The sequence below is a fragment of the Chionomys nivalis genome, chromosome 7, assembly GCF_950005125.1.
Source record: "Chionomys nivalis chromosome 7, mChiNiv1.1, whole genome shotgun sequence".
Lineage (NCBI taxonomy): Eukaryota > Metazoa > Chordata > Mammalia > Rodentia > Cricetidae > Chionomys > Chionomys nivalis.
Genome location: NC_080092.1, coordinates 15895805 through 15922561, shown reverse-complemented (window position 1 = coordinate 15922561; position 26757 = coordinate 15895805). Strand labels below are relative to the sequence as shown.

General features: G+C 41.1%; 1 protein-coding gene across 3 annotated transcripts in view; it reads right to left on the bottom strand.

Annotated features, from left to right (window-relative positions):
* Positions 1-6001: 6001 nt before the first annotated feature.
* Ubtd2 (ubiquitin domain containing 2) overlaps positions 6002-26757 on the bottom strand; it is a 59180-nt gene continuing 38424 nt past the window's right edge. Inside the window, exons 2-5 of one of the 3 annotated variants that reach the window (XM_057776829.1) lie at positions 20230-20466; positions 8357-8568; positions 7534-7727; positions 6002-7286 (exon numbers count right to left, since the gene is read on the bottom strand). In XM_057776829.1, coding sequence (XP_057632812.1) covers positions 7193-7286; positions 7534-7727; positions 8357-8568; positions 20230-20466 — 737 coding nt within the window. In that variant the 3' untranslated portion in view covers positions 6002-7192. Of the gene's footprint in view, positions 8569-20229; positions 20467-26757 lie in introns of all 3 variants that reach the window. The other 2 variants (XM_057776831.1, XM_057776830.1) reach the window with 2 other exon arrangements.

Here is a 26757-nt window from a genome sequence, read left to right as displayed (position 1 = left end):
TACAGAAGTGAGCATGACTAATTAACATGGCAACAATGAAGAATACCAAAATACACATCTTTATTTTGTGTATGTCTGTATTGTTCATTTATTTATTTATTCATCGAGACAGGGTCTCACATTGTAGACCTAGCTGGCCTATAACTGGCTATGTAGACCAGGCTGGCCTCAAACTCACAGAGATCTTGCCTCCTGAGTGCTAGGATTTAATTTAGGTTTGCACCATTCATACCCAGTGTCTTTTAATTTGAGACAGGGTCTCATGTAGCCCAGACTGGTCTCAAACCTACTATATAGTTGAAGATGACTTTGAGCTTCTAATCCTCCTACCTCTATCTTCCAAGTGCTGGGATTACAGGTATGTTTCTGCTTTTTTGTTTTGTTTTCTGAGACAAAGTTTCTCTGTAGCTTTGGACCCTATCCTGGAACTTGCTCTGTAGACAAGGCTGGCCTCAAACTATTCAGAGAGATCTGCCTGCCTCTGCCTCCCAAGTGCTGGGATTAAAAGGTACGTGCGACCACGGCCCGGCTGGGTGTGTGCTACTATGCCCAGCTATCAAAACTTTTTTTTTTTTTGGTTTCTTGAGACAGGGTTTTGCTGTAGTTCTAGAGCCTGTCCTGGAACTAGCTCTTGTAGACCAGTCTGGCATCAAACTCACAGAGATCCACCTGCCTCTGTCTCCCAAGTGCTGGAATTAAAGGCGTGCTTTCAAAACAGTTTCTATACCTGAGCTACACGTCTATGCCTGAGCAGCCATTCTATCCATGTGGTCCAGTTTTGTTTCTGCCATGCTCATATATCTAATGATATCTGAGCAGCTGAAGAGGTAACCCTTTCCACGGTTCAATGCTCTTGGATCCTTTCTAGGCTAAGCCCACCTGGATGCCAGACTCATGGGCCAAAGATGACAAGGCAAGTTGACTTTAAAGGATATGGAAGCTGTCTTTTCCTTTGAGACTATGTTTCATTGAGACTCACTATTACCCAGATTGATCTCCAACTTGTGGGATGAAATGATCCTCCTGCCTCAGTCTTGGGTTAACTGGGACTGCAGGAGTTCACTGTCTCATTTCAGGCTGTGTGTTCCTTAGAGCCTGAATTACTCCAACATGTGAAGTGCTTAGAAAACTAACTAGGACAAAATATTATGTGCCCGCTTCCATTTTAACTCTTCATGAACCAGGCAAAGTGGCACACACCCAGCACTTGGAAGGCAGAGGCAGAAGGATCTCTGTGAACATGAAGGCAGCCTCATCTACATAATGACTTCCAGGACAGCCAGGGCTATGTAGACCATATAGAGATCAATACCTTGAATGATCTAAAGATTCTTTGGCATGAGATTTGTGAACCTCACCCCCAAAGGGACTGTATCATCATTGTAGCAACCATGACAGGGTCCCAGATCTTAACATAACTGAGTCCATGATAGAAGTACCATATGGGCTGTAAAACTCCAAAAGTAGGCAGCACCGCCAGCCAAAAATGAAAACAATGACCTAATCCATCAAAGTCTAGAGTTCTAGGAAAGTCTCTAAATGTACTAATCTTGCATTTTGGCTTTTATAATTCTGTTTCTGGCTGTTTTTATTAACTGTCAAGCCAGAACATTTTTTTGTGTGTGTGTGTGTGTGCTTAAAAGCTCTCGTTGAGAGCCGGGCGTGGTGGCGCACGCCTTTAATCCCAGCACTCGGGAGGCAGAGGCAGGCGGATCTCTGTGAGTTCGAGACCAGCCTGGTCTACAGAGCTAGTTCCAGGACAGGCTCCAAAGCCACAGAGAAACCCTGGCTCGAAAAACCAAAAAAAAAAAAAAAAAAAAAAAAAAAAAAGCTCTCGTTGAGAAAGACTCAGGGCCACCCTGGGATCACGAAAACAGTGTAGCTGCTGGCTGGCTTTGTATTGGCTTGCATTCTGTCTGGAAAGTCATCACAATCATGTGCTTGGTGCAGGTGAGGCAGTGACTTAAGATACACAACTTATGCCTTTGGTCCTGTCAAAGGTTAAGGCTATTTTGTTTACAAAAGGGGAAACTAAGTCCCAGAGAAATTAAGAAACTTAATCAAATACATCTCACAGGTAGTAGGACCAGGATGTTGGTACTCACAGCCTGCAGTCTAAACTCACTGGATTTTGGTAGATTTTTTAAAAATTTATTTTATTGGTGGTTTACCTGTATGTATGTTTTGTGAGGGTGTTGGATTCTGGAGTTAAAGATAGTTGTGAGTTGCCATGTGGGTGCTGAGGATTGAACCTGGGTTCCCTGGAAGAGCAGTCAGTGTTCTTAACCACTGAGCCATCTCTCCAGCCCAGGCAGGCCTCCAACCTGTGATGCTCCTGCTTCAGCACCTATGTGTTGGATGTGGGAATCAGGCATGCTACACCAGCCTTCTCTTTAAATTTTAAGCTAACATATTCAATCGGCTTAGAAATCCCTCCTGTTTAATGTTTATTACTATATCCCTCATTGTAAGTTCCTGAGAGACACAGTTGGAGACTGAAAAAATATAAATCATTCATCACATATATCCAAGATTTAAGGATTCTAACTGATCTCAAGGCAACCAGTGAGTTTGAGGGTCCCCAAAATGACTGATATTATGTCACCAATGAAGAGACTTGAATCTGCACAAGACCAAGTCCACAGAATCATGACTTATTTGCTCCAGAGGGACAGAAGGCAGGGAATAAGAAACAAAGAAGGGAGAAGGGGAAGGGAACAAGAGAGAGGGGTAAGGGGTATTTCTCCTAGGGGACAAAGGACTGCCTCTGGATAGAGGAGACAGATATGGCACATAGGCAAATGGCTCGTTTATAAAGGTACAAGGGCAAACCCTGCATTAGAATGAGGTATTTAATTTTGATTGGGTGTGTTAGGACAGCCAAAGGGAGCTTTTGAGAGCTAGACTTATTTAATACCTTGATAGCTGGACTTTGGTAGTCAGCTTCAGGAAGAAGTGACCAAATAAGGGAATAGACCTTGGTGACTAGCTTTAGGAATGTAATTTAAGGGTTTACAGCAAGGGAAAGGGAATGGGAGGAAGGGCAAGGCCTGCTAGAGCTGGCGAGAATCCCTTCAATCAATGTGTAAGAATACTGCTTACCTAAGATCCTTATCTGCAAGTCAGACTGGGGATTATGAAACCTATTATTGTGAAACATCATTAACAAATGGGAGATTTGGGCTAACAAGCTTTTGAGCACGATTAATACAACTAGTCATAAATATTCCCCATGGTGCGATAACACAGTGGGAATGGGACCAGCAAAACCAAACCCCAGGTAGAACTGGTCACTTCACTTCAATCTTTTTTTTTTTAAATATGCATTTTTTTTTGTTTTGCTATGGGTGTCAGGTTCCCGGGAACTGCAGTTATAGACAGTTGTAAACTGCCATGTGGGTGCTAGAAATTGAATGTTGGTCCTCTGGAAGAGCAGTCAGTGCTCTTAACTGCTGAGCCATCTCTCCTGCATCTTCAGTCAAGTCTACAGAAATAAAGGCACTGCTTTGATGGAATTGCAAGCATCTCTCATCACTCCCCAAGCCCTTCCAACTTTAGAAGTCTGTGATTACTACAGTGTTTGCATCGGGCAGACAGGGACACTATGCAGTGTGCAGGCAGGCACTCCAAAGTGAAAAAATGGCATCTAGAGAAAGGCCAAGCCAAAGGTCTGCTCACCACAGCACTCATCTTTACAGGCTCTGGTCTCTTTTGAGATAGCCTAGGTGGCTTTTGTCAGGCAGCAGCTTTAGATTTTGAGAAGACACCCCAGAGGTCTCTGCTCCTAAGAGATGCTCTTGAGCTGTATAAACGGAAATAACTCCTGGAGCAGATGCAGTATCAAGTTCTTTACTTAGAACAGGGAGGACAGCCAAAGAGAGCAGGTAGCTAACCTGTCCTTCCTCCCACGGGGGTCCAAGGGCACTGGAAAGGTACAATGAACAGAACACTGGATTGTTTAACATCACTGTGTGTGTTACAGCACACATGTGGAGGTCGGAGGACAACTTGTAGTTGGTGCTGATCCTTCAACTTATTTTAGGGATCAAACTTGCTTAGGTACCTGCTGAGCTATCCTGACATCCCATCAGATTTTAGAATTCCTTTTCAAAGCATCTTCATCAACTGGAGGCTCCTGTGGGTCAGCAGCACAAGTTTTGTAGCACCCATGGCCTGAGGCAGGAGGACTGGAAGGGCATTTAAAATTATTTCATTGGTAAGTGAGAGTCTGTGTAAAAATCAAAATTCAAACAAATTAGTAAACTTTTTTTTTTTTTTTTTTTTGGTTTTTCGAGACAGGGTTTCCCTGTGGCTTTGGAGCCTGTCCTGGAACTAGCTCTGTAGACCAGGCTGCTCTCGAACTCAGAGATCCACCTGCCTTTGCCTTTGCCTCCCGAGTGCTGGGATTAAAGGCGTGCGCCACCATTGCCCGGCTCAAATTAGTAAACTTATATACTGTGTTGGGACTAGGCATGTGAGAAACTAACCAATCCAAGCCTGCTTTGCTTTAGGGTGTTCTTAGATTTATTTCAAGTGCCTGAGTATTTTGCTTATGTGTATGTGTAAGCACGTTGCGGGTGCCTGCTGCCTTCAGGTCAGAAAAGGGCATTGAAACTGGAGTTATGGAGAGTTATGAGCTGCCATGCTGGTGCTGGGAATCGAACCTGGGTCCTCTGCAAGAACAACCACTTTCAACTGCTGAGTCATCTCTCCAGCGCCGTCCCCCCCATTTAGTTTTAAACATGACCCCCATTTAGTTTTAAACATGAGTACATAGGGCCTGGTATGTGATTCAACAATAAGAGTATGACATGTGTGAGGTTCTGGGTTCCATCCTGTGTGTCAAAGCTTTCCAGTCTGCGGTTTTCATATTGTACTGCAAGTTCCTAGTACGAGTGTTCTAGGGCACAGGCGATGGGGAGGAACAGGTAGACTATGGGTGGGACACTGGCCTGTGAAGGTTTCAGACCAGGGCCACAGGTCTTCCTCACTACTGTCAGCTAGAAGGAACTTTGAGAGGCCACTAAGTGAGCAAAGTAGTCACCTCTTCCCCCAGGGCTTGAGCTCACATCTTTGTACCATCCAAGGCCTCAAGCCTCAGACTAGGCAAGGCCAACTCAACTATGTTCAACCTTTGATGGACTCATTTAGGCTCGCTACAGAAACAGACGACAGGCTAACAGGCCACATCACAAGAGACCCCAACAACAGTCATAGGACACTAGCTGTCTCTGAAGATGTGATTAGCTGGATTCCTTTTCTAAGTAAAATACATCACAGGATCCGATCAACTGAGTGATGCCCGTTTGCTAGGAAGGCTACCTTCCCCGCACCATGGAGAAAGAGGAATAAAAATTTCCAAGTTATCTTCAGGAAGGGGGCCATTGTCTGCTCTGTTCTTTTCACACAGAGAAGCTCTAGATAACAATGAAGTAGTGAGAGAAAACTAATGGAGAGGCTGGTATCCCACCAAATGGAAAAGGCCCTTCAAAGAAACTCAGAGGACATAAAGGTGAACAGATTTGCTGTTGTTAAAGACGGGAACTCACTAGGTACACCAAGCTGCCCTCCACCTGGGTCTCCTCTATCTCCCAGTGCTGGGGTTAGAGGTGTGTGCAACCACAACTGGAGAGACTCGGATCTTATCACCTCAGCAGCATGCAAGCAGTACTGCGAGTCACCCTCCCCGAGTCGCACACCTCTAGGTAACCTGCAGTATGTGGTGCAGCAGATCTTAAGTTTGGTGATCATGATATCACTACCGGTTTCAGAGAGGAAGAAGTCTCCCACTCCCCATAGGATGTGGGAGACTGCCATTGTATAGAGGAATAGTTAGAAAATCACGCCACGAGAGGTAGAAGCAGGCGGATCTCTGTGAGTTCAAAGCCAGCCTGGTATACAGAAATCCTGCCTTGAAAAACACAAAACAGAACAAATGACAAAAAAGTAACAACAAAAAAAGAAACTACTCAGAATAAAGGCAAAGACAAAGAGAAAAGTTGAACCTTTTTTTTTTTTAAAAAAGCACAAAACCCCTACATACTAAAATTATACACATCAAGTATTGATCCAATCTTACATCAATCTATTGACAATTACCAGCACCATGGTTTTTTTTCTCACCTAGGTTAAACACACCTGGAGGATCGTTATTCAAAGTATATGTTCCTTTAAAATAAAAAACTCTTAGAGAGGTCAACCCTCAAGAAACAAACAAGACCTTTACCAAACATAGATTATTGATGACACCATTAAATTTCCTTTAGAAAAATAATTTTTAAAACATTCTTTTCCAGTTGATGGACTTTGAGATACTGTTACTCAATGTGGCAAATGAATCAACCTTCTTGATGGTAGGCCGATGCACTCGGATGTCCTGGAGCTTCCACACAGGAATGTGAGCACCTTCCTCATTGTTAAAGATGTGTGCTTCTCCTGAATTTAGACTCAACCCCCATCAAGTCTAAATTAGGTGCAGTCACAGACTTTAAACTTATGAACAGAATTAGGGAAATGGTTAAAAGTTCTCAGAAACGTAAGTTCAATTATAGATATATTTAAACAGGCTATAGGAAATTTAACACCACTTTAAACATTACATTTTAAACTCCTTAGCAGTTTCATTTTGTCACAAAAATCATGGTGTTTTATATCCAAATAGACGTTGAAGGTTTGGCATTTCTCTACTGAGACAGCATAGCGCCCTCTTTCATCTACTGTACACAGTTCAGACTCCAAAGATACAGTGTGGTCACATTAGTTCATGGAATCAACCTCCCCCCGCCCCCCACAAGACAGGGTTTCATTATGCAGCTCTGGCTGGTCTAGAACTAGCTTTGTATTCCAGATTGGTCTCAAATTCTGAGATCTGCCTACTTCTGCTCCCAAGTTTGGGATTAAATGCAAGCACCACCATGCTTGGCAGAATCGGCTTTTAAGAGGCTCCAGATTGAATACAACCCTCGGTAGCTTTCTCCAGCCTTCTCCAGGAGGTAAGACTGGCTCACTGTGCTCCAGTCCCTCAGCCTCATGTGCAGATATGGTGGTTGATTCAGCACTTTGTGGGAAGGTGCAGGAAGAACATTGCTGCCCACAATGACTAGAATCAGAGTGAAGTGAAAAGTACTGAGGTCTAGCGCCAGGTGCCATCATTTGTTCTCACCAATATCGGTTAAGTGACACCAGTAAACCTTCACACTTGAAAATCTTGAGTTGGAGTTTTCTCCAAGGCTGAGAAGAGGCACAGTTTTCCCAGGAACAGGCAGAGAAGATTTAACTTCCACCCCCTGCAAGGTGAGTAAGAAAGAATTGCTTTTATTCTGGAATGGAAGCAGCCACACTCCATTTCCATGTTACATGGCCCAGAAATATAGATGGGGTCAGTCAGCTCCAGAAACGGCCATGCAGAGCGGCTACATCAGTGAATGCATCACATGGTAGCTAGCAGTCTCAAGCCTGGGGACCAGAGACATTTTAAACCACTATGCAGGCAAGAAAACTTCTCAACTAAGAATGAGAACTCTGACTATTTACCAAATTATTGTCTGGTGTTCCAGAGGGTGTCTGCTGCCAGCGTGTTGGATGGTAGAACTGAGTGAATGTGAATTAGGAGCATGACTTGGGGGAGGGGAGGCAACACTGACAAACTCCCAGGCTCCACTGCTTCCTGGTGGAATAGGAATACAAACCCAGAAGAGAAACAATCCCCTCTGCTCTTTTAGGTCCCACTAAAACAAAAACAAAAACGTTTAAGTTTTGTAACTGTTATTAATTATTGATGGTTCTGGAAATATAACTTGACATATACATTTTAAAAATTCTGTATCCAAAAGGTGCTTGGTGCTGTTCTTGATGGGTCTGGTGTCTGTGTACATTCCAAATTATTTAAATACAGCCATTACATAGTTGATAAATGTTTTAAAATAAATGGTTATCTATTTCTTAACTGCCTCTCAAATTAGAAATTGTAATTACAGGAGTTCCAGAGGCTGGCTCTGTGTGTTTTATTATTTTTGTTGGTCTCCATCACAGATGGAATTTTTCACTGGTAATTCCTCAGAACTAAATCCATTCATAGGGAATTCAGAGCAGTGAAAATAAATTTCACGTCATAGAGTAGGAAATGATAATAAAAAGGAGCCAAGGGATCTGGGATGCAGGCAAGCCCAGCTCAGTTCTCCACTGGTGTTGGGTTTTGCACAGGCTGGCTCACGATAACCTGTACCACATAGTCCTTTGGGATCTTCAGCTCCTCCAGTTTCATCTTATCAGTGAGAGGCCTGCCAGAGAAGAACCACCGCTGGCTGCCTGGCTCCACCCCCTCTGTAGCATGTAAGCGCCTCTTCATGTGGAATACCGTGTCTGTGCTGCGCACCACGAGCTTGAGGTCTTTGCCTGTGGAGAGGCGCAGACGGAGCTGAGACTCATGTCCGGAATTGGGAGGTGGCTCAGGGATATCCAGAGTCTCTATGTCACTCTTTTCCTCTATCATGTTGATTGGTGGTGCCAAGCAATAGACTGGCAGCTGGTATCGGTTCCCCAGCTCATCGTAGCACTCTGTCAGTGCACCTGCAGAGAAGGGGCGATGGGAACAGTGTCAATGAGTGTGCTTCTGTTCACAGTGCACCACCAGTCTCACATCCAGACAGCACTCTCATCTCCATCTGTTACAGGTATGCCAGAAATCAGAGTGGGTAAGTGGAGAGAAAACACTAAGAGGACTTCTCAGAGCTGGATTTATCATTGTTATCCCCACTTCCTCAGGGCAAACATCAGAGGAAAACTCCAGTGCTTCTAGCAGTGGGAACAAAAGAAACCATACTTGAGGGACTGCATCAGGTGTAGCTACACGTCTCGCCATTAAAAGGATAGTAAGTGTACTATGAACACCCCGTGCCTACAAATTTGATCTGCTAGAAGAAACAGACCAATTCTCTGTAACCATCATGTACCGAAGTTTAAGAACAGAGAAATAATCCAAATAGGCCTTATCTATAAAAATTGAATCAATAACTAATAACCTTTTAAAACAAAAAAGCGCCAACTCCTGATGGGCTCAACAGTAAATTCTACCAAACATGTAAGTAAGAAATTATAACAATCTTCTACTTTCACAAGACTGAAGAGAAACTTCATAATGCATTCTATGAAGCAAACATTACCTTACTGCTAAAGAAAGAAAAAAAATATTAGGTAAATCAGATATAACACTCTAGAAAAAGAATTATATAACACTCTCTAAGGCAGAATTCATTCTAGGTTTTGAAAACTGATTCAACCTTCAGATATTAACTAATTTATAGCATCAGGGTAAGCAAGAAAAATCATATAATCATATCAGATGAGGAAAAACCATTTGTGAAGACCTAGTACTTTTTCCTGATAAAAACTCTCAATATGCCGGTTGTGGTGGCACAAGCCAGTAGGATTTGTTGGAGGCAGAGACGGGAGGATTACGAGTTCGAGCCCGGCTCAGGCTACAAAAGAATTAAAAAAAAAAAAGTCTCAATACTATTAGAGGGACAATTCCTTTGCTTCATAAAGACTAGTTTGAAAACAACAAAAACAACCCTAAAACACTAAACTTAAAGAAAACAAATGTGGAGTTTCCCATTAAGATTAGGAACTAGGTAGGACAGCACCTCTTACCACTGCTAAAGCACAAAGAAAGTATCTACAAATTGGGAAAGAAAGAAGTGTTTTTACTTATAATTAATACAACTATCTATGCAGAAAATCTGAAGAATCAAGAAAATGATGTCGGATGCAATAAGCATCCACACTAAGGTTAATGCATAAAAACCACTGCTTCATATATGGAAGTCAACAGGTGGTATCTGACATTACAAAACCACATGTATTAGCACACCCAGAGTGAAACATGTAGAGCTAAACTCAACAAATGTGTAAGACCTACAAGAAAATGACAAAATGTTAAACCAAAGAAGAACTAAATTGAGACAGTCTATGCATTGAGAAAATATTGTTGGAATGCCAGTCAGTTCTTCCAATTTTAATGCGACTCCAATAAAAATTTCAAAGTTTTTTCTAGATACTGGACAAACTAAACTGTACATGAGGTAAAAAATTAACTTACAAGGACTGGCTTATGCTAATCTTATAGTAACCAAGACAGCATACAGTTGGGCAGGGTAGCTCATATTGTAGTCCCAACACTTGGAAGAATGAAAGATTGCCATAATTTAAGACTAGGATGTGTGCGTACATGCGTGCGTGTGTGTGTGTGTGTGTGTGTGTATTGTCCAGGGTATCTCAAAAAACCTAAAAAAGCAACACTTAAACAAACGTGATGAATGAAAACAGTTGAAAGTCCAGAAATACCACTCACATAGACACCATCAGCTGATCCGTATAAAAGAAACAAAAGGAAGAGTGGATAGAAAAGACAGGTGACAGGCTTTCCAACAAAGGGTGCCGGGTTAATGAGACATCAAAAAATTAATCTCAATACAGAATTTACCCTTGCCATTGCACACATGAGCCCACCCTACCACCACCAAAAAAGTGTACACAAACTTAAATATAAAACACAAAACTATAAACTCCTAGAAGGCAAAAGAAGAAATCTAAACACTGCTGCCTTGGCAATGACCCGTGAGGTAAATGTCACTAAATGTATAATCATCAGAATTAGAAATTTAGGCTTTGCTAAAGACACTATCAAGAGAATAAAAAGATACAAACTGCAAGAAAAATTTCAAGACATATCTGACAAAGGACTGCTATACAAACACACACAGAACTCTTGACAGGCGGTGGTGTCACAGCCCACCTTTTAATCCCAGCTCTTGGGGAACAGATGCAGGTGGATCTCTGAGTTCAAGTCAGCCTTATCTACAAGGTTCCTGGATGGTCACGGCTACACAGAGAAATCTTGTCTCAGAGTAAAAACAACAAATACAAACAGAAAACCCAGAAAAGCAAGAGTTAAAATACCTTTGCAAGACTCTCACAAAGAAGATGAGCAGGTGGAAGACAAGCTGATGAAATGATGTGCTACACCACACCACTCATTAAACCAATGGGCCACACTACAATGGCTCAAGTCCAGAGTTCAAACAATACTGAGGCTGGGGAGACTGACTGATCTGTACTAACTGAAGAAGCAGAAAGGGACAAGTTTAGAAAGCAGTAACTCCCAATCTACAATAACCCCTTATCTGCATTAACCCCAATCTGCAGCAATCTCCAATCTGCAGCAACTCCTAATCTGTAGCAATCCTCACTTTGTAGCAACCCCCAACCTGCAGTAACCCATAATCTGTAACAATTCCCAATCTACAGTAAACCCCCAATCTGTAGCAACCCCCAATCTGCAGTAACCTCTAATCTGTAATAATCTCCAATATGCACTGACCCCCATATGCACTAACCCCCATCTGCACTAACCCCCAATCTGCAGTCATCACCAATCTGCACTAACTGCCATCTGCACTAACCCCTAATCTGCAGTAATCTCCAATCTGCACTAACCCCCAATACATACACTTTTAAAGCATTAGCACATATGTTACTTTCTGCATAAGTAAACCTATTTGGAAAGATTAAATGACAGGGTACTGAAAAACATTTGGTATATTGTTCTTGTTGAATTAAACAGTACTCTTTGTGTTTGTTATTTGTTTTTTTTTTTTTTTGTTTTTGTTTTTTATTTTTTCAGATAGAGTTTCTTTGTATAGCCCTGCCTGTTCAGGAACTTATTTGTAGACCAGGTTGGTCTCAATCTCACAGAGATCTGTGATTAAAGGTCTGTGCCATCACTGCTTAGCATGAAACAGTACTCTTAGGGTCCCGAAGGGTAGAGAATTTTAGCAAAATTGTGATGCAATTTTGGCATTAAAATAATCTACTTCTAAATGAAAAATAAGGTCAGCATAGATCAGTATATATTTTATGGAAAAATACCATTCAATTAATCATTTTGAAATATGTAGATGTTTGTCCAAAATCCATACTTTGCTACCACAGATGTAACTGGAAGGCAGTTACCCAACCACAGATAGTAAAGTTTCTTGGCTCTTAGTAGGACAATTAAAATATAATCACATCATTTCCTCTTTCCTACCCCTCCATATTCCCCCCCCTCAAGTTAAGACCCCCTTTATTTAATTACTCATAAATATATAAATTCAACCTTTAGTGTTGTATTATAGATTTCAGGGCTGATCATAGGGAAGGTTCTAATTCTCTAATTCCCCTTCTCTCAGCAATCAACAGATGTTTACATGGGGTGGGGCCCCCTGAGATTTCCCCCTTTCACATAAGCATGTTCAACCATGCTGTCACTGTGCAGCCAATTTTAATCTATACACTAAACACAAAATGCTTCAAATGCTTACCAACCAGTCCTAGCCCTAAGTATGTTATATATGTAACTACACACACACACACACACACACACACACACACACTTAATCCTTACAACTATAGCAGAAAGTAAGTCTACTATACATATTTTACAGATGGGAAGACAGATGATGAATTAAGTTTTGCTTAGGGTCACACAGCTAGTAAACAACAATGACACAATCAGTAATAACAGTCCTGAAGAAATAAACTTGTAACATAAAGATAAGAACACACAGCTTAGTAATATGTTAATGAGATAGTTAAATGGAATAATGAACTTAGAGGAAAATGAAAGCCATGACAAATAAGAAGCTAGCATGCTAAGCAGTCTAATAACATGACACTCTTCACCAGTGAGTCAAAAGCACGGAACTGAAAAATATTAGACCCACACCCAGAAAGACAAAGGTCACATGTTCTCCCTCCTATGTGAACTTCAGTGTTAGATCTTTAGCTGTGTGTTTGACTTGGAGCTCCTGGAGAATCCAGGAAGCTAGAAGGGACCACTGGTGGGCATTCAACACAAACATACCTTAGGCCTCCACCTACATAAGCACATGCGCACACACACGACTATCTGTTCCTACAGAAGGCCAGTATGTTTATCCTTAAGAGGAAGGCACCTTTCCAAAAGTTGACAGTTGTGGGGATTTACTACCTTGGCAAAATTACACTTAGCCTGGCTACATTAGAAACTTACAGAAGGTTTGAATCACTATTCTTTGGCATTGAAACTTAGTTCACTTAGCAATTCCTCACTATTTCCGAAGTTCTAGCCAGGCTCACTTGCATTACTATCTAATAACCACTGCAGACTTTTCTTTTTCCTCTCAGAATCCCACTGTTAGGAGCTGGCAGAGACAGACGGCCATCAGGATAAATACCTGAGGGGGCAGGCATCATTTCGCCAAGTCAGGAAGCCCTGAAGGCTCCCCATGGTAGGCAGAGGGCTGCCAAATCATCACTTTGTTGTCATCCCTTACATAATTTTCTGCGAATGTTTTTACATTTTATCTAGATGATTAGTTAAAGTGTTTTATTTTCCCTGGTCAACTGTTTTCCCTGGCTGCTTTCATTCCAGCCAGGCATGATGGTTTACCTCTATAATCCTAGCCCTTGAGAAGTGGAGACAGGCCAGCCCTTTAGATGTTGAGTCTAAGATCTGTCTGGATTACATGAGACTGTCTCAAAAAGACCTAAACAAACAAACAAACAGGCCTCTAAAAATTTGTAAAGATGAACTAACCTGGTTGCCAAACAAAGTAGCTTTAATACATGCCATTAGGCATAAGACTTTAGTGTTTCAGGAGTCCCTGAGGCTGAAAAACAACCTTATAAAGAAAGTCCTTGCTGAGTGCCTTTATGCTCTCACTTCCATGTAAGAGTGGGGGCTCAGTGTTAAGATTTTTCATCACCTGAGACTGGCATAGTTGCACTCAAAAGTTAAAAACCAGTGTCTGTGAGTGAGCAGATGGCTAGGCAGAAACTGCACATGCTAGCCTGATAACCCAAACCTGATCAGCAGGTCCCACAGTTGAAGGAAATAACCAACTCCTGAAAGTCCTTTGACTTCCACACATACTGTGAGACACACACATACACACACCACCCCCAGATAATAAAAGCAATGTGTAAGAACAAGAAAGTGTTTTGATTTTTAAAGTGATGGTTTCATAGTATGTGCACGACAATGAATCATCCCCATTTAATGTAGGTTCTCAATAATGTTTGGAAATGTAAATATTTAGATCAGTAAATAAAGGGGCAACATTTTAGAACTCCAAAAGCTTTTTTTTCCCCTCCTATCACCAAGGGTTTTATTCATATCCTCACTGTTAACTTCTCTGTTCTAATGGACCCCAGGAGGCTGGAATTCTACTTTTCAATAACCACTACTTTCTATGTCCAAGAAAGGCCTCAACAGTTAAGTGAAGTGGACATAGCTAAAAAGATAAGAACACCAAAACCATAGAATTAAAATAAGGAAATAAAGCAAAGAGGCTCAGATCATAACACAACACACAGGAGCCTGAGGGGTACCAAGAAGTGAAAGCGTAGTGAAATCTGATATGAGGGACTGGGTCTCTGCTCATACCCAAGACTGGATGTAGAGCCTAATTTGGGACATGCTGATAATTATCTCCACGGGGATTATAGTACCCACTTTTACAAGGCTGCTGCAAGGATTAAATAACTAAACATGTGAAATTGCCTAATACATATAAAAGTCCGTGGAAAATGTTCAATAATGTTGTTTTCTCCCATGGGTTTTAAATTTCAAAATTATGCACTTGGGAGAGTGTTTCACAAACAACAGTGCAGTAAATGGATCACAGTTTTATAAAGTTTCAGCCATCTACCTCAGGAGCCCTTGGGAGCAGTCCTTAGGACTCTAAGGCTGCTAACAAACTACAGGTTTTCTCTCTGGAAACACGGTGCTGGGAATCCACTGAGCCTGGCTCTAGAAGACCTAGCAACTCGTCATCCACTGACTCAGCCAGCAGGACTGTGACAACTAGAGGAACCAAGCTTAGCATCTCTCCTAGTCAGCAGGGGTGAGAGTGGCTTAGCTGAACACCTAGAGCTGGAGTCATGTGATAGTCAAAACAGCATTAAACACTATCTAACACTTTGCTGAACTGCTACAGGGAACAGTTAATCTTTAGTTCCAGGGTTTCATTTTCTTAAGTGGGCAGAGGAATATCATAGAAGCACTTGGGTCTGGTATCTACTGAAAATCCAGGAGGCCTTAACGAAGTGGTAGTTGATACAGCTGCGCCTTGGGGTGTGAGAAACCCTGTTTTCTCCAGTCCCACCCCAGAACAATACAGAAAGGAGGGTTTCTTCAGAGACAAGCCTCCTGGCTCAGGAACAACCTCCCACACAGCTATTTTCAGACTTTATCACTCTAATTCAAGAAAAAGAATGATGGCAGCAGAGGAACAGACACATTCACATTCTCTAACTCTAAGCCAGCCATCTTTGTCCTTTTTGAGGACAGAAAGAAGAAATGACATAACATTTGTGATTTATTAGTCACCAGGCTCCTTATTAAGGGCCTGTTTCATTTCTAAACACTACAACAGCCAAGCAAAAATCATCTGTGTAAAAAATAACTATTTATATTATAGCTGTGCATCCATTCCTTAAACCTTTAAAGCAACCAAATTTCCTGGATTTTTTTTTTTTTTAAGAAATAGGTTCTTGCTATGTAGCTCAGGCTGGCCTTCAACAAGTGATCCTCTTGCTTCAGCCTCCCAAGTACCAGGATTATAGGCATGCATCACATCTAGCCCTTACCTATTTCTAGATATTTGGGGGGTCTTTTTTGCTCTATTTTTAATTAAAAAAATATTTTGAGTATATGTGTAGGTCAGAGGACAACTTTCAAAAGTCACTTCTTGCCTTCCACCTTGTTTTAAGGCAGGGTCACTTGTTCCTGCTGTTCCAGGCTAGATGTGTGTCACTACATTTGGCTTTAACAAGGGCTCCAAGGATCAAAGTCAGGTCATCAGGCTTGCCAACAAGAGCCATCCCCTTGGTCCCTCTGGATTGCCTTAAAAAATTATTCATTATTATTTTATGTGTATAGGTGTTTTACCTACATGTATGCCGGTTTACCATGTGTGTACATTGTCCACAGAGGCCAGAAGAGAGTGTTGGCATTGTGAGGTACCATATGAGTACTAAGAAACTGAACTAAAGTCCTATGGAAAAACATCCAGTGCTCTTAACCACTGAACCCTATGGCCTACCTTTCTTTTTGAGACAGGGTCTCTCTATGTAGCCTTGGCTGGCCTGAGTCTCACTATGTTGACCAGGCTGACTTTTAAATCAGATATTCACCTACTTATATCTCCTGAGTACTGAGATTAAAAGAGCACATGTCAGCACTGTCAGCATCCCTGCCTGTTTTTAATGGCCTTCTGAGATACCTAAGAAAAACAGAAAGGCCTATACACATGTATTTCCTGTTCATTTGTATATTTTTAAAAATGTACTTTTTCCCTTTAGCATTAGTTAAAATTCTTTTGTTTTAGGCAAGTATTTTAGGCAATATACAAGGTACCAAAAATATTAGACATGTGTAATCTTGTAAAATATCAAAGAAGAAAAAAAAAGAAAAGAAAAGAAAATATCAAAGAAGAGGACTCGTGAATGGCTTTACAAATTCAAAGAGTTGAAACTGTGTAATGGGTGTGAATCAAAAATGCTTTTGTTACTCTTAGTTCAAATCTCAGTTCCATGATTTATCCTGTAAAGTCATAATCTCTCCTTGCTTCAGTTTTCTCATGAGTAAACTGGGAATGGCTACTGATTTTTTCTTTCAAGCATGAGAGTTCACTCATCTACCTACCTACCTACCTTACAACTTAAAAAAAAAAAAGCCAAGCCGGGAGGTGGTGGCGCACGCCTTTAATCCCAGCACTTGGGAGGCAGAGGCAGGCGGATCTCTGTGAGTTCGAGACCAGCCTGGTCTACAGAGCTAGTTCCAGGACAGGCTCCAAAACCACAGAGAAACCCTGTCTCGAAAAAACAAAAAACAAACAAACAAAAAAAGCCAAGTTTTTAGAATTTTTATATAGTGGCAAAAACCATGAGAAAAAAAGCATTTAAGGCAATTAATTTTTAAAATAAATGCTATAAAAACTATGGGGAAAGGACTAGGTTATGAGAAGGGGTGTGGCCAAGAGTAGAGTACTCTAAAAAGCAAACAGGCCACAGTGGATACAGCCAAGTCAGGATCTGTAAGTCAAGGTTGGTGCAGGGAATTTATCTATTAGTTTCCAGTGTAAAAAACTAAACTCATCAGTCCTGGTGTCTATTGAGTGTCTTTGGTAGATCAGGCATTACAGTAAACAACTCACAAGTAACATCACATTGAGCCAATGCAACAACCCAACCAGACAGATGGTTACCACAGTCCAATATAACAAAGAGACCCAAGGGTTACAAAAATGATTTGCTTAAAGTCACATAGCTTTAATTACTAGAGAAGCACAAGTGATGTCAAAACCTATCACTGAGCAGGTCTAAAAACATTCAATTAAATAGCTGAATTGTACCTGACAGCAAATTAGGGATATATGACGGCATAATTGAGATATACTTACTCTGCCTGACTGCTGGGGTTAAAGCAGTGCATACCACATGTGGCACAGCAACATTCTTCTTCTTGACAGTTCAGATAGGTAAGAACAAATCAGACTGAAATCTACACTCAACAGGATATGCACAGACTGTGCCTGGACAGGAAACAGAGATGCTTGCCTTTATGAACTCAAAAGCATTTAAAAATATTTATTCGACTTAATACATTTTTGTTTTTGTTTTTTGTTTTGTTTTCGAGACAGGGTTTCTCTGTAGCTTTGGAGCCTGCCCTGGAACTAGCTTTTGTAGACCAGGTTGTTCTTGAACTCACAGAGATCCACCTCCCTCTGCTTCCTGAGTGCTGGGATTAAAGGTGTGCACCACCACTGCGGGTAAATTTACTTGATACATTTATTGTGTGTGTTTATGCCACAACACACATTTGGATATCAGAATACAACCTGAGGTAGTTGGTTCTCTTTCCTTCCACTGAATTGGTTCGTAGAAATGAACTCACATGTCATCAAGCTTAATGATAAACACCTTTACCTGCTAAACCATCTTGGAGCACTTTTTAGAAAAGGTTTGTTTGTTTACTTACTTACTATGCAATATTCTGCTTGCATGTATGCCTGCATGCCAGAGGAGGGCACCAGATCTCATTAGAGATGGTTGAGAGCCTCCATGTAGGTACTGGGAACTGAACTCTGGACCTTGGGAAGAGCTGCCAGTGCTCTTAATCTCTGAGCCGTTTCTGCAGCCTTCCATGAACTTTTAAATGAAGCTACAATTTGGAGAACATAATTAGCTATAGGTAACTATGTTAAGTATAAAATGAGGAAGTCAAAGTTCCAGGATTCTGGATTAAAACAATCATATACATAAATAAGACTCTCCATACAGCCACTTGCAGGCCTACACAACAGATGCTGCTTAGGAATTACGCATCAGAAATAAGTAACATAACTTTGAAATTCTCTGTCACAATAATAGGGTAGCTGAAGGGGCAGATCACGTCACCACCTCCTAATCTGCAATCATGGAAGAAGTAAAGAATTTAAGCAATAGCCATGACAACTAGGACTACGTGGACATGTTGAAATGGCACTCGACTCAGACACTTCAAATATAGAAGTGATCGTTTTTACACGTGTGGGAGAAGTGGGTATTAGATAAATGTTAAGTGATATAAGCCCATGCTAACAAGTGCTCATAATAAATAATGGATAGTCATAAAACAAGGAATGCTTCTTAGAAGCATGGCTAATTAGAGTATAATGGGGATTTGGAAAGTTGGCAAGGCTCATGAGTAAAACATTCCGCACTGGACAAAGAGTCAAAGGACATTCTGCAGATGATTAAATTACTAAAGCATTGCTCCTCTACAAATGAACACAAGTAAAAAAGACAAAAAGACATTGGGGAAAATGACAGTGGCATAAAAATGAACAGAGAAGAGTAAATGTTGATGGTTATCCCTTATATAGGTCAGAAAAAAACAACCTAGAAAGATACTAACTTGTAAAGTTAAAGAGAAAAACACCAAAGTAAAAGACAAAGAGTACATACATAAAACTAATACCTAAACCTCAGCATGAAATATTTAATATTTCAATCAAGGAGACCATACAAGGGTATGTGCATTAAGTCTAGCATCTAAGTGTCCCTGGATACAAATAAATTATGGTGGTTCTTAGTCACTCTCCTACAGCAAAAAAGGTTTCTTATAAGGCTCATGGCTACAGTCATGGAAAATTACCCTTAAAAACTTTGAAGCTGGGGCAGAAAGGGTGGCTCAGGAGTTGAGAGCTGTTGCTGATCTTACAGAAGACATGGGCTTGTTTCCCAGCACCCACCTGGCAAAAATACCCACACAAGGAAAATAAAAATAAATACATCAGCCGGGTAGTGGTGCTGCACGCCTTTAATTCCAGCATTCGCCTTTAATTCCAGCATTCGGAAGGCAGAGACAGGTGGAATTCTGTGAGTTCAAGGCCAGCCTAGTCTACAGAGCGAGTTCCAGGACAGGTTCCAAAACTACAGAGAAATCCTGTCTCGAAAATACAAAAAAGAGAGATTTCTATTTTATTTTTGTATGTATGAGTGCTTCCCTAAACATATGTAATTATATATGAAAGCATGTTATGCACCACATACATGTAGTGCCTACCTGCAGAAGCCAGAAGAGGGAATCAGATTTCCCTGGAACTGAAGTTACAGATACTTGTGAACCACCAAATGGTTGGTTGGAAACTGAACCCAGATCCTCTGAAAGAGCAGCAACCACTGAGCCATCTCTCATATGGTCCTTCCCTCTTGCAAATAACAATTAAAAAAAATGAACTTCAAAGTTTAGGTCTGCTTACACTAAATGATGGGAAAGCAGGATGACAAAGGGGCATCCATCAAGTCTCATACTTTATAAAACCTAAATTGAGACTCCCCAGCTCTGGCAGGAAAGAGGTTAAGGCAGTAGCAACAACTGCTGCTGGGCAGGGATGTATACTATATAGAGAAAGGGGCTTGTGTCTACAGAAAACTAAGTCATACAGAAACTAGAAATACTATATCAAATGTTCTCTTTTCTCAGATTTAGAAACATAAAATGAACCAAGACACAAACTGTCACCAGCTGAAAGATATAAAAAGAAGAGAAAAAGAGGAGTGCTATCTTTTACTATAATAAAAAGAATTAGAATAACATGTATAAGAAAAACAAGAAACTCCCTCCCAGGTGGCTGTGCCCCTTTGTCAGGACACCAAACCTACCGTGTGGTAGTGTTATGTTTGCACCATCAATGATTGCCTGTGCCAGTTCATGATCATTGCTTTCAAAAGCATGTGCTGCAGCCTTCAAGGCATCCCAGATCTCTTTCCGCCCTTCAAAAGCTGGTGCAGTGTCCCAAAATTCATCCCTCTTGCTGCGCAGTTGTCCATCTGTCATGGGATAATCGCTTTTCCATTTTGGTTTCTCCTTTTTCAAAGGCTGGTTACGACCTAGAGCAACTGAAAGGAGACAAGATGACATCAATATTCATTTAAAAAAAAATCCTTATTTTCTGTAAGAAAAATTATGTGGTTATATTCTCATTTTGGATCTTTTACCACAATTACAGCTAGATGCTTATTTACTGATTTTACTGATTTCTGCTGAAATTCTATTAGCCAATCTAGAGCAACTGGAAATAACTAGACACAAAATTTCCTTTTCTGCATTTTTTCTTCCTTCCAACTCAGAGCAATCTTCCTGCTTCAGTCTCCTGAGTGCTAGGATTACAGGTATGAGCCACTGCAGCAGGCTGTGTAATTTTCAGTAAGTCAATAGCTCTTTTCCGTTCAGTATATTTCCAAAGGATGATTTTAAACAGTTATAAGGGGCTAGGGAGGTGGTTTAGTCAGTAAAATGCCTGTGGTTCAAGCAGGAGACAGAGACAGGCAGATTCCTGGAGCTCAGCTGGCCATCCGATTCAGACAAAGCAGTTAACTCCACATGAGATCCAATTTAAAAAAAAAAAAAAAATCAAGTAACAAGTAACTGAGGAAGACACCAACAGTGACCTCTCCCTTCATATGCACACACACACATACACATTGACAAAAAATTAAACTTCGGGTTGGGAACATAGTTCAGTTGGTGTGGGCAACACATGTTTACGATCCCAGATCTGAGGAGGTGGAGACAAGCAAACCCTCAGGATTTGCTGGCTAGCTATCCTAGTCTACTTGGTGAGTTCTAAACTAACGAGAGACCTAGCCCAAGAAAGGAAGATAGATGGCTCCTGAGGCAGACCAAATGGCCTCCACAAGCACACATGTGCACCACTACCCCCATAAACATGCATACACACAAGCATATTGACACACACACACACACTCCCCATTGCCACAAGGAGGGTTATAATTGCAAACTGAGAGTAATGGCACATGCTTGTAATCTCAGCATTTGGGAGGCAGACACAGGTGAATCTCTGTTGAGGCCAGTCTGGTCTGCAGAGTTCCAGGATAGCCAGGACTACAAAGAGATCATGTCTCAAAACAAAACCCCACACAACAACAAAATGTAACTGTAACAAGTGTACCATTCTGGTAAGAAATGTTTACTCACAATGGGTAACTATGAACGACTCCAGGAAAATATGGGAATTTTCTAAATAAAAGTTCCATTCTGTTCATTAAAACATACATACATACACATATACCAGAAGCCAAGAAGTGTAGGAAGTGTTTTATCAAACTAACAAGGGCAGAATATGAGTGACAAATGCTGCAGCAGAGACTCAAGGGAAAGTAAATAGTGTGAAATAGTTTGAATCTCAGGATCTTTGGACATTAAAAAACAAAACAAATCAACCAAACAAACAAACAAACAAAAAAAAAAAAAACAGGAAGTCAAAACTGAGCAAATCCAAATTCCAAAAAGCCTACTTTTCTGTGTCCAAGAAGGCAAACCAGACCACCCAACTTAGAAAGTTAGTGGAATGCTTCCTCCGAGAGCTCAGAATACCTTTCTCTGAAAACTCATACAAGAGCTAGTTCAGAAAGAAGTGGTGCAAAGGGATGAAATTCACGATTCACTTTTTTTCCTTTGAGGAACAAGAAATCAAACAAATAAATACTGGGTCAATGGATAAGCTCTTAGCCACAAACAACAAAAACAACTACAGCAATGCTGTATTCTAGTGCCAACCCTAAGAAGAAGAAAAGGGAAAGAGGCATATATCTCCTTAGAGAATGCTACACAGCAACAGAATTAAAACAAATCTCAGGTAGCCTCTGGACTCAGATATTTCCACAGCCTACATAATCACTGATCTATTTTCTATGGGTCATACTGATTTCTACTGCCTTCTTACCTCTGGGTCTATCTCTAGTACCAGGCATAATAAAGCTTGATAGACAGAAGTAAACAAGATATTAAACTATGATGAAAAGATAAAGAATGTTGGGAAAGATTAGGGGGATAAATGACAGTGCAGATAGAAAGCAGAGAAGGCATGCATCAAAATTCACTGTTCCAGCTGGGTGGTGGTGGCGCATACCTTTAATCCCAGCACTTCGGAGGCAGAGGCAGGCAGATTGCTGTGAGTTCAGCCTGGTCTACAAGAGCTAGTTCTAAGACAGGCTCCAAAACTACAGTGAAACCCTGTCTCGAAAAACCAAAAAAAAAAAAAAAAAAAAAAAGCACTGTTCCATATTTAATTGCAGGAAGAATATTAATTTAAAAGAATCTAAAATGGTTCTAAAGCACGCATGAAGTTAATGACCCCCTTACTGGCCTGGGCTAGCATAATACAAAATAAATATGACTCTTAACCCCTGGGAAATTTCTCTTTCCCAGCCTACATTCCTTTATGACGGGGCTAACTAATATGGTAAAGTGCATTTGGTTTGACATCTGAACTGAAATAAATTCATTTTACTAGGTCTGACCATTGATTTCAAGGTCAAACGTCCGTGGTCTCTTTAGTCTTTCACATAAACCTTCAGTACTGACATGTGATGATGTTTTATTCCCCTAAATGAAATGCAAAGCAAGGACGTTTTAAAAGGACAAGTATAACAGAACAGGGAACACATCCATCTGGTAGCATAGCTGGAAACAGAATCCAAGTCGCCATATGTAATCAACAAATAAGTACTGCCTACTTAGGGTAACACTATATCTGTGTCAATGAGGTTTGATTCAAATGTGAACAACTCAATCTGTAGTAATGGCTTTCTGCTACATACTGACAAAATTAAAGCACCATTCTCAATAGAATGTCCAAAATATGTCCAATAACCATGACTGACCACTGGTTCCACCAAGGTGAAATGAAAAGGCAGATTTCATTTTCAGCTACATTAACCTCTACTTGAGTAGAAAATTTATACTCAGTCATTGAGCCTAAGTAAAAAGAAAGGCATGGTAACAAGTGAGCAGATTCTGTGCCATCTACTTGGATAATGTGTTGAGTTGACCTGAGCAGTCCTAGACTCTCATATATTTTAAATATTCTAAGCATGTAACTTGGTACAGTTTCTTGTCATTTTGAGATCAGTAACAAAACCTCTACAGTCTCACTATCTGATATGAGAAATTCAAAAAGGACCTCAAATTGGGTATGGTGGTACCTACATACAATTCTAGTTACCTAAGAGGCTGAGGCAGGAGGATAGCAAATTTGAATCTAGCCTAAGCAACATAGCAAGACCCCATTTCAAAAAGGAAGCTCTAGCCAGACATGTGGCATGACTGTACACACCTTTAATCCCAAGCACTCAGGAGGTAGAGACAAGTGAGGCTGCCCTAGTCTACAGAGCAAGTTCCAGAACAGCTAGGGTGACACTGAGAAACTGTGCTGTGGGATAAAACTTTTGTACACTGTAAAGATTTGTCACTTGTATTGTGGCATCCCAACGTGGGTCTATTTTGCCCCCGACCCGGCACAGGGCGGGCGCAACTAGCCGGGAAAGGTGGAGCTTGCGCCCCCCCTGTGCCGGGTCGGGGGCAAAATAGCCCCACGTTGGGACGCCAAAATGTGGCGGTGCAAATGAATGCAGACAGATTATATAGATATATACAGCTTTAATAAGGAAATAGACTTACAGGACCACAGGTTCCCAGGGAGCACAGCGGAGCAAAGAAGAAAAGGGGATGCTGGGATCACGCCCGGCAGATTTATCCGTAAACATTAGCCCGAGGCGAACACGCCCCCAGTGGGTCATCTTTCTATCTGTTGTTTCATTGGTTAAGTAATAAAGAAACTGCCTTGGCCCCTTTAATAGGACAGAAAATTAGGTAGGCGGAGTAGACAAAACAAAATGCTGGAAAAAAAAAGCTGAGTCAGGAGTCGCCATGATTCTCTCTCTCCAGACAGACGCAGGTTAAGATCTTTCCTGGTAAGCCAGCTCGTGGGCTACATAAAATATTAAAAATGAGTTAAATCAATATGTAAGAGCTAGCCAATAAGAGGCTGGAGCTAATGGACCAGGCAGTGATTAAAAGAATACAGTTTCCGTATAATTATTTCGGGTAAAGCTAGCCGGGTGGCGGTGGGAAGCAGCCCCGCCACTCATATTTCAACAGTATTGGTTTAATAAAATGCTGATTGGCCAGTAGCCAGAAAGGAAGTATAGGCGGGACAACCAGACTAAGAAAATTCTGGAAAGGTCAGACACAGTTGCCACCCAGGCGTGGATGAAGCAAGGTAAGAATGCTGCACTGATAAAAGGTACCAAGTCACATAACACAGACAAGAATTATGGGTTAACTTAACATGTAAGCGCTAGTTAATTATAAGCATGAGCGAACAGGCCAAAGAGCTTATAATTAATATAAACCTCTATGTATTTCTTTGGGACTGAATGGCTGCAGGACCAGGCAGGACAGAAACTTCCATCTACAAAACCCTGTCTCAAAAAACAAACAAAAAAACCAGTTTTCAAATACAAAACAGAAAAGTAAAAACACCCTTTTCATATGTGAATTACCCTCCTTACCTATGTGAGGTGGCTTTATTTCTTCTGCTCATATTTGTACTAGACCAAGAACACACAGTCTCAGAGTCTCAGTCTCCCCCCCCCCCCACACACACGGCGTGAGTAATACATTTATGTTGGTTAAGGTAATCATCATTCTGAATGTGTTTTAAACCATATCCTGTCAAAAGTTCCATGATAGGGCTGGAGAGATGGCTCAGTGGTTAAGAGCATTGACTGCTCTTCCAGAGGTCCTGAGTTCAATTCCCAGCAACCACATGGTGGTCACAGCCATCTATAAGGAGACCTGAAGCCCCCTTCTGGCATGAGGGCACACATGGAAGGAATGCTGTACACATAATAAAAAAAAGTTCTATGATAATTCCTTTGCAGGAGTAAACAAAACAAAAATGAGTATTCACTCTGAAGACATGAAATAGTCTCATCTTATTTCTGTCTAGGTTTCTGAACCTTAAACATATACAGTATGTATCATCTGAGTATAGAACATCCATTATTAAAATGACCAAATCTCTGTGGCAAACATTACTATTTGAAAAGTCATAGTTTTTTGGGGGTTGGGGTGGTATTTTTTTGAGACCAGGTTTCTCTGTGTGTTCCAGGCTGTCCTGGAACTCACTCTGCAGACCAAGTTGGCCTTGAACTCACAGAGATCCACCTGCCTCTGCCTCCTGAGTGCTGGGATTAAAGGCGTGTACCACCACCACCCAGTGGAAAGTCAGATTTAAATTTTTTATTTTTACACATGTGAGTGTTTTGCTTGCTTGCATGTATGTGCATCACATATGCGCAGCACCCACAGAGGCTAGAACAGAGTGTTGGAACCCCTGACACTGAAGTTACAGACAGTTGTGAGTTCCCATGTAGGTATTGGGAATTGAACTCAGGTCCTCTGGCTGAAGATCCAGTGTACTTAACCACACAGCTATCTCTCCAGTCCTAATATATAATATAAGTCACTCCACTATTTGACCTTAAAAGTTTCATGTTGGGTTCAACAGAGTACCAAAACAAGTCAAAAAAGGCTTCATGATAACCTAAGTCAGAGTTACTGCCCAACTTATCTTTAGTTAAATAAACTGGAAAAAAAAAGCTATTTTGGCAAATTAATTCAAACTATCATCTCATTAAAACATGAAAATGGCCAGGCGGTGGTGGCGCACGCCTTTAATCCCAGCACTCGGGAGGCAGAGGCAGGCGGATCTCTGGGAGTTCGAGGCCAGCCTGGTCTACAAGAGCTAGTTTCGGGACAGGCACCAAAGCCACAGAGAGACCCTGTCTCGAAAAAACCAAAAAAAAAAAAAAAAAAAAAAAAACATGAAAATGACTTGGGTGATTAAGGACAGAACCTGGGTCCTCTGCAAGAGCAACAAGTGTTCTTAACTGCTAAGCTATTTCTCCAGCCCCTTTCCTTGTAAAGGTTAAACACTGTTTCCACACACTGTAACAGATTTAATACTAAAAAGCTAAAGGCTTGCTTTTCAAATGGAACTAAGTAGCATATGACTTTAAAAACATTTTTATCACAAATTCATTTAGACATTCTGTTTATAAGAAACAATGATCTTTGGGAAGATAGGTCAGTTAGTAAAGTCCTTGCTATGCAAACATGAGGACCTGAGTTCGATGGAGAGCCCACATAAAAAGCTGTGACCGACATAATATCCTTGTAATTCTAGTGCTGGAGAGGTAGAGACAGACTGGGGCTTACCAGCCAGTCAAGCTGACCTAAGTAGCAAGCCCAGGCCAGAGGAACAACATCTGAGGGTGGCCTCCATATATCCCTCCCCCCAGACAGAGATCTTAAAAAGTGCC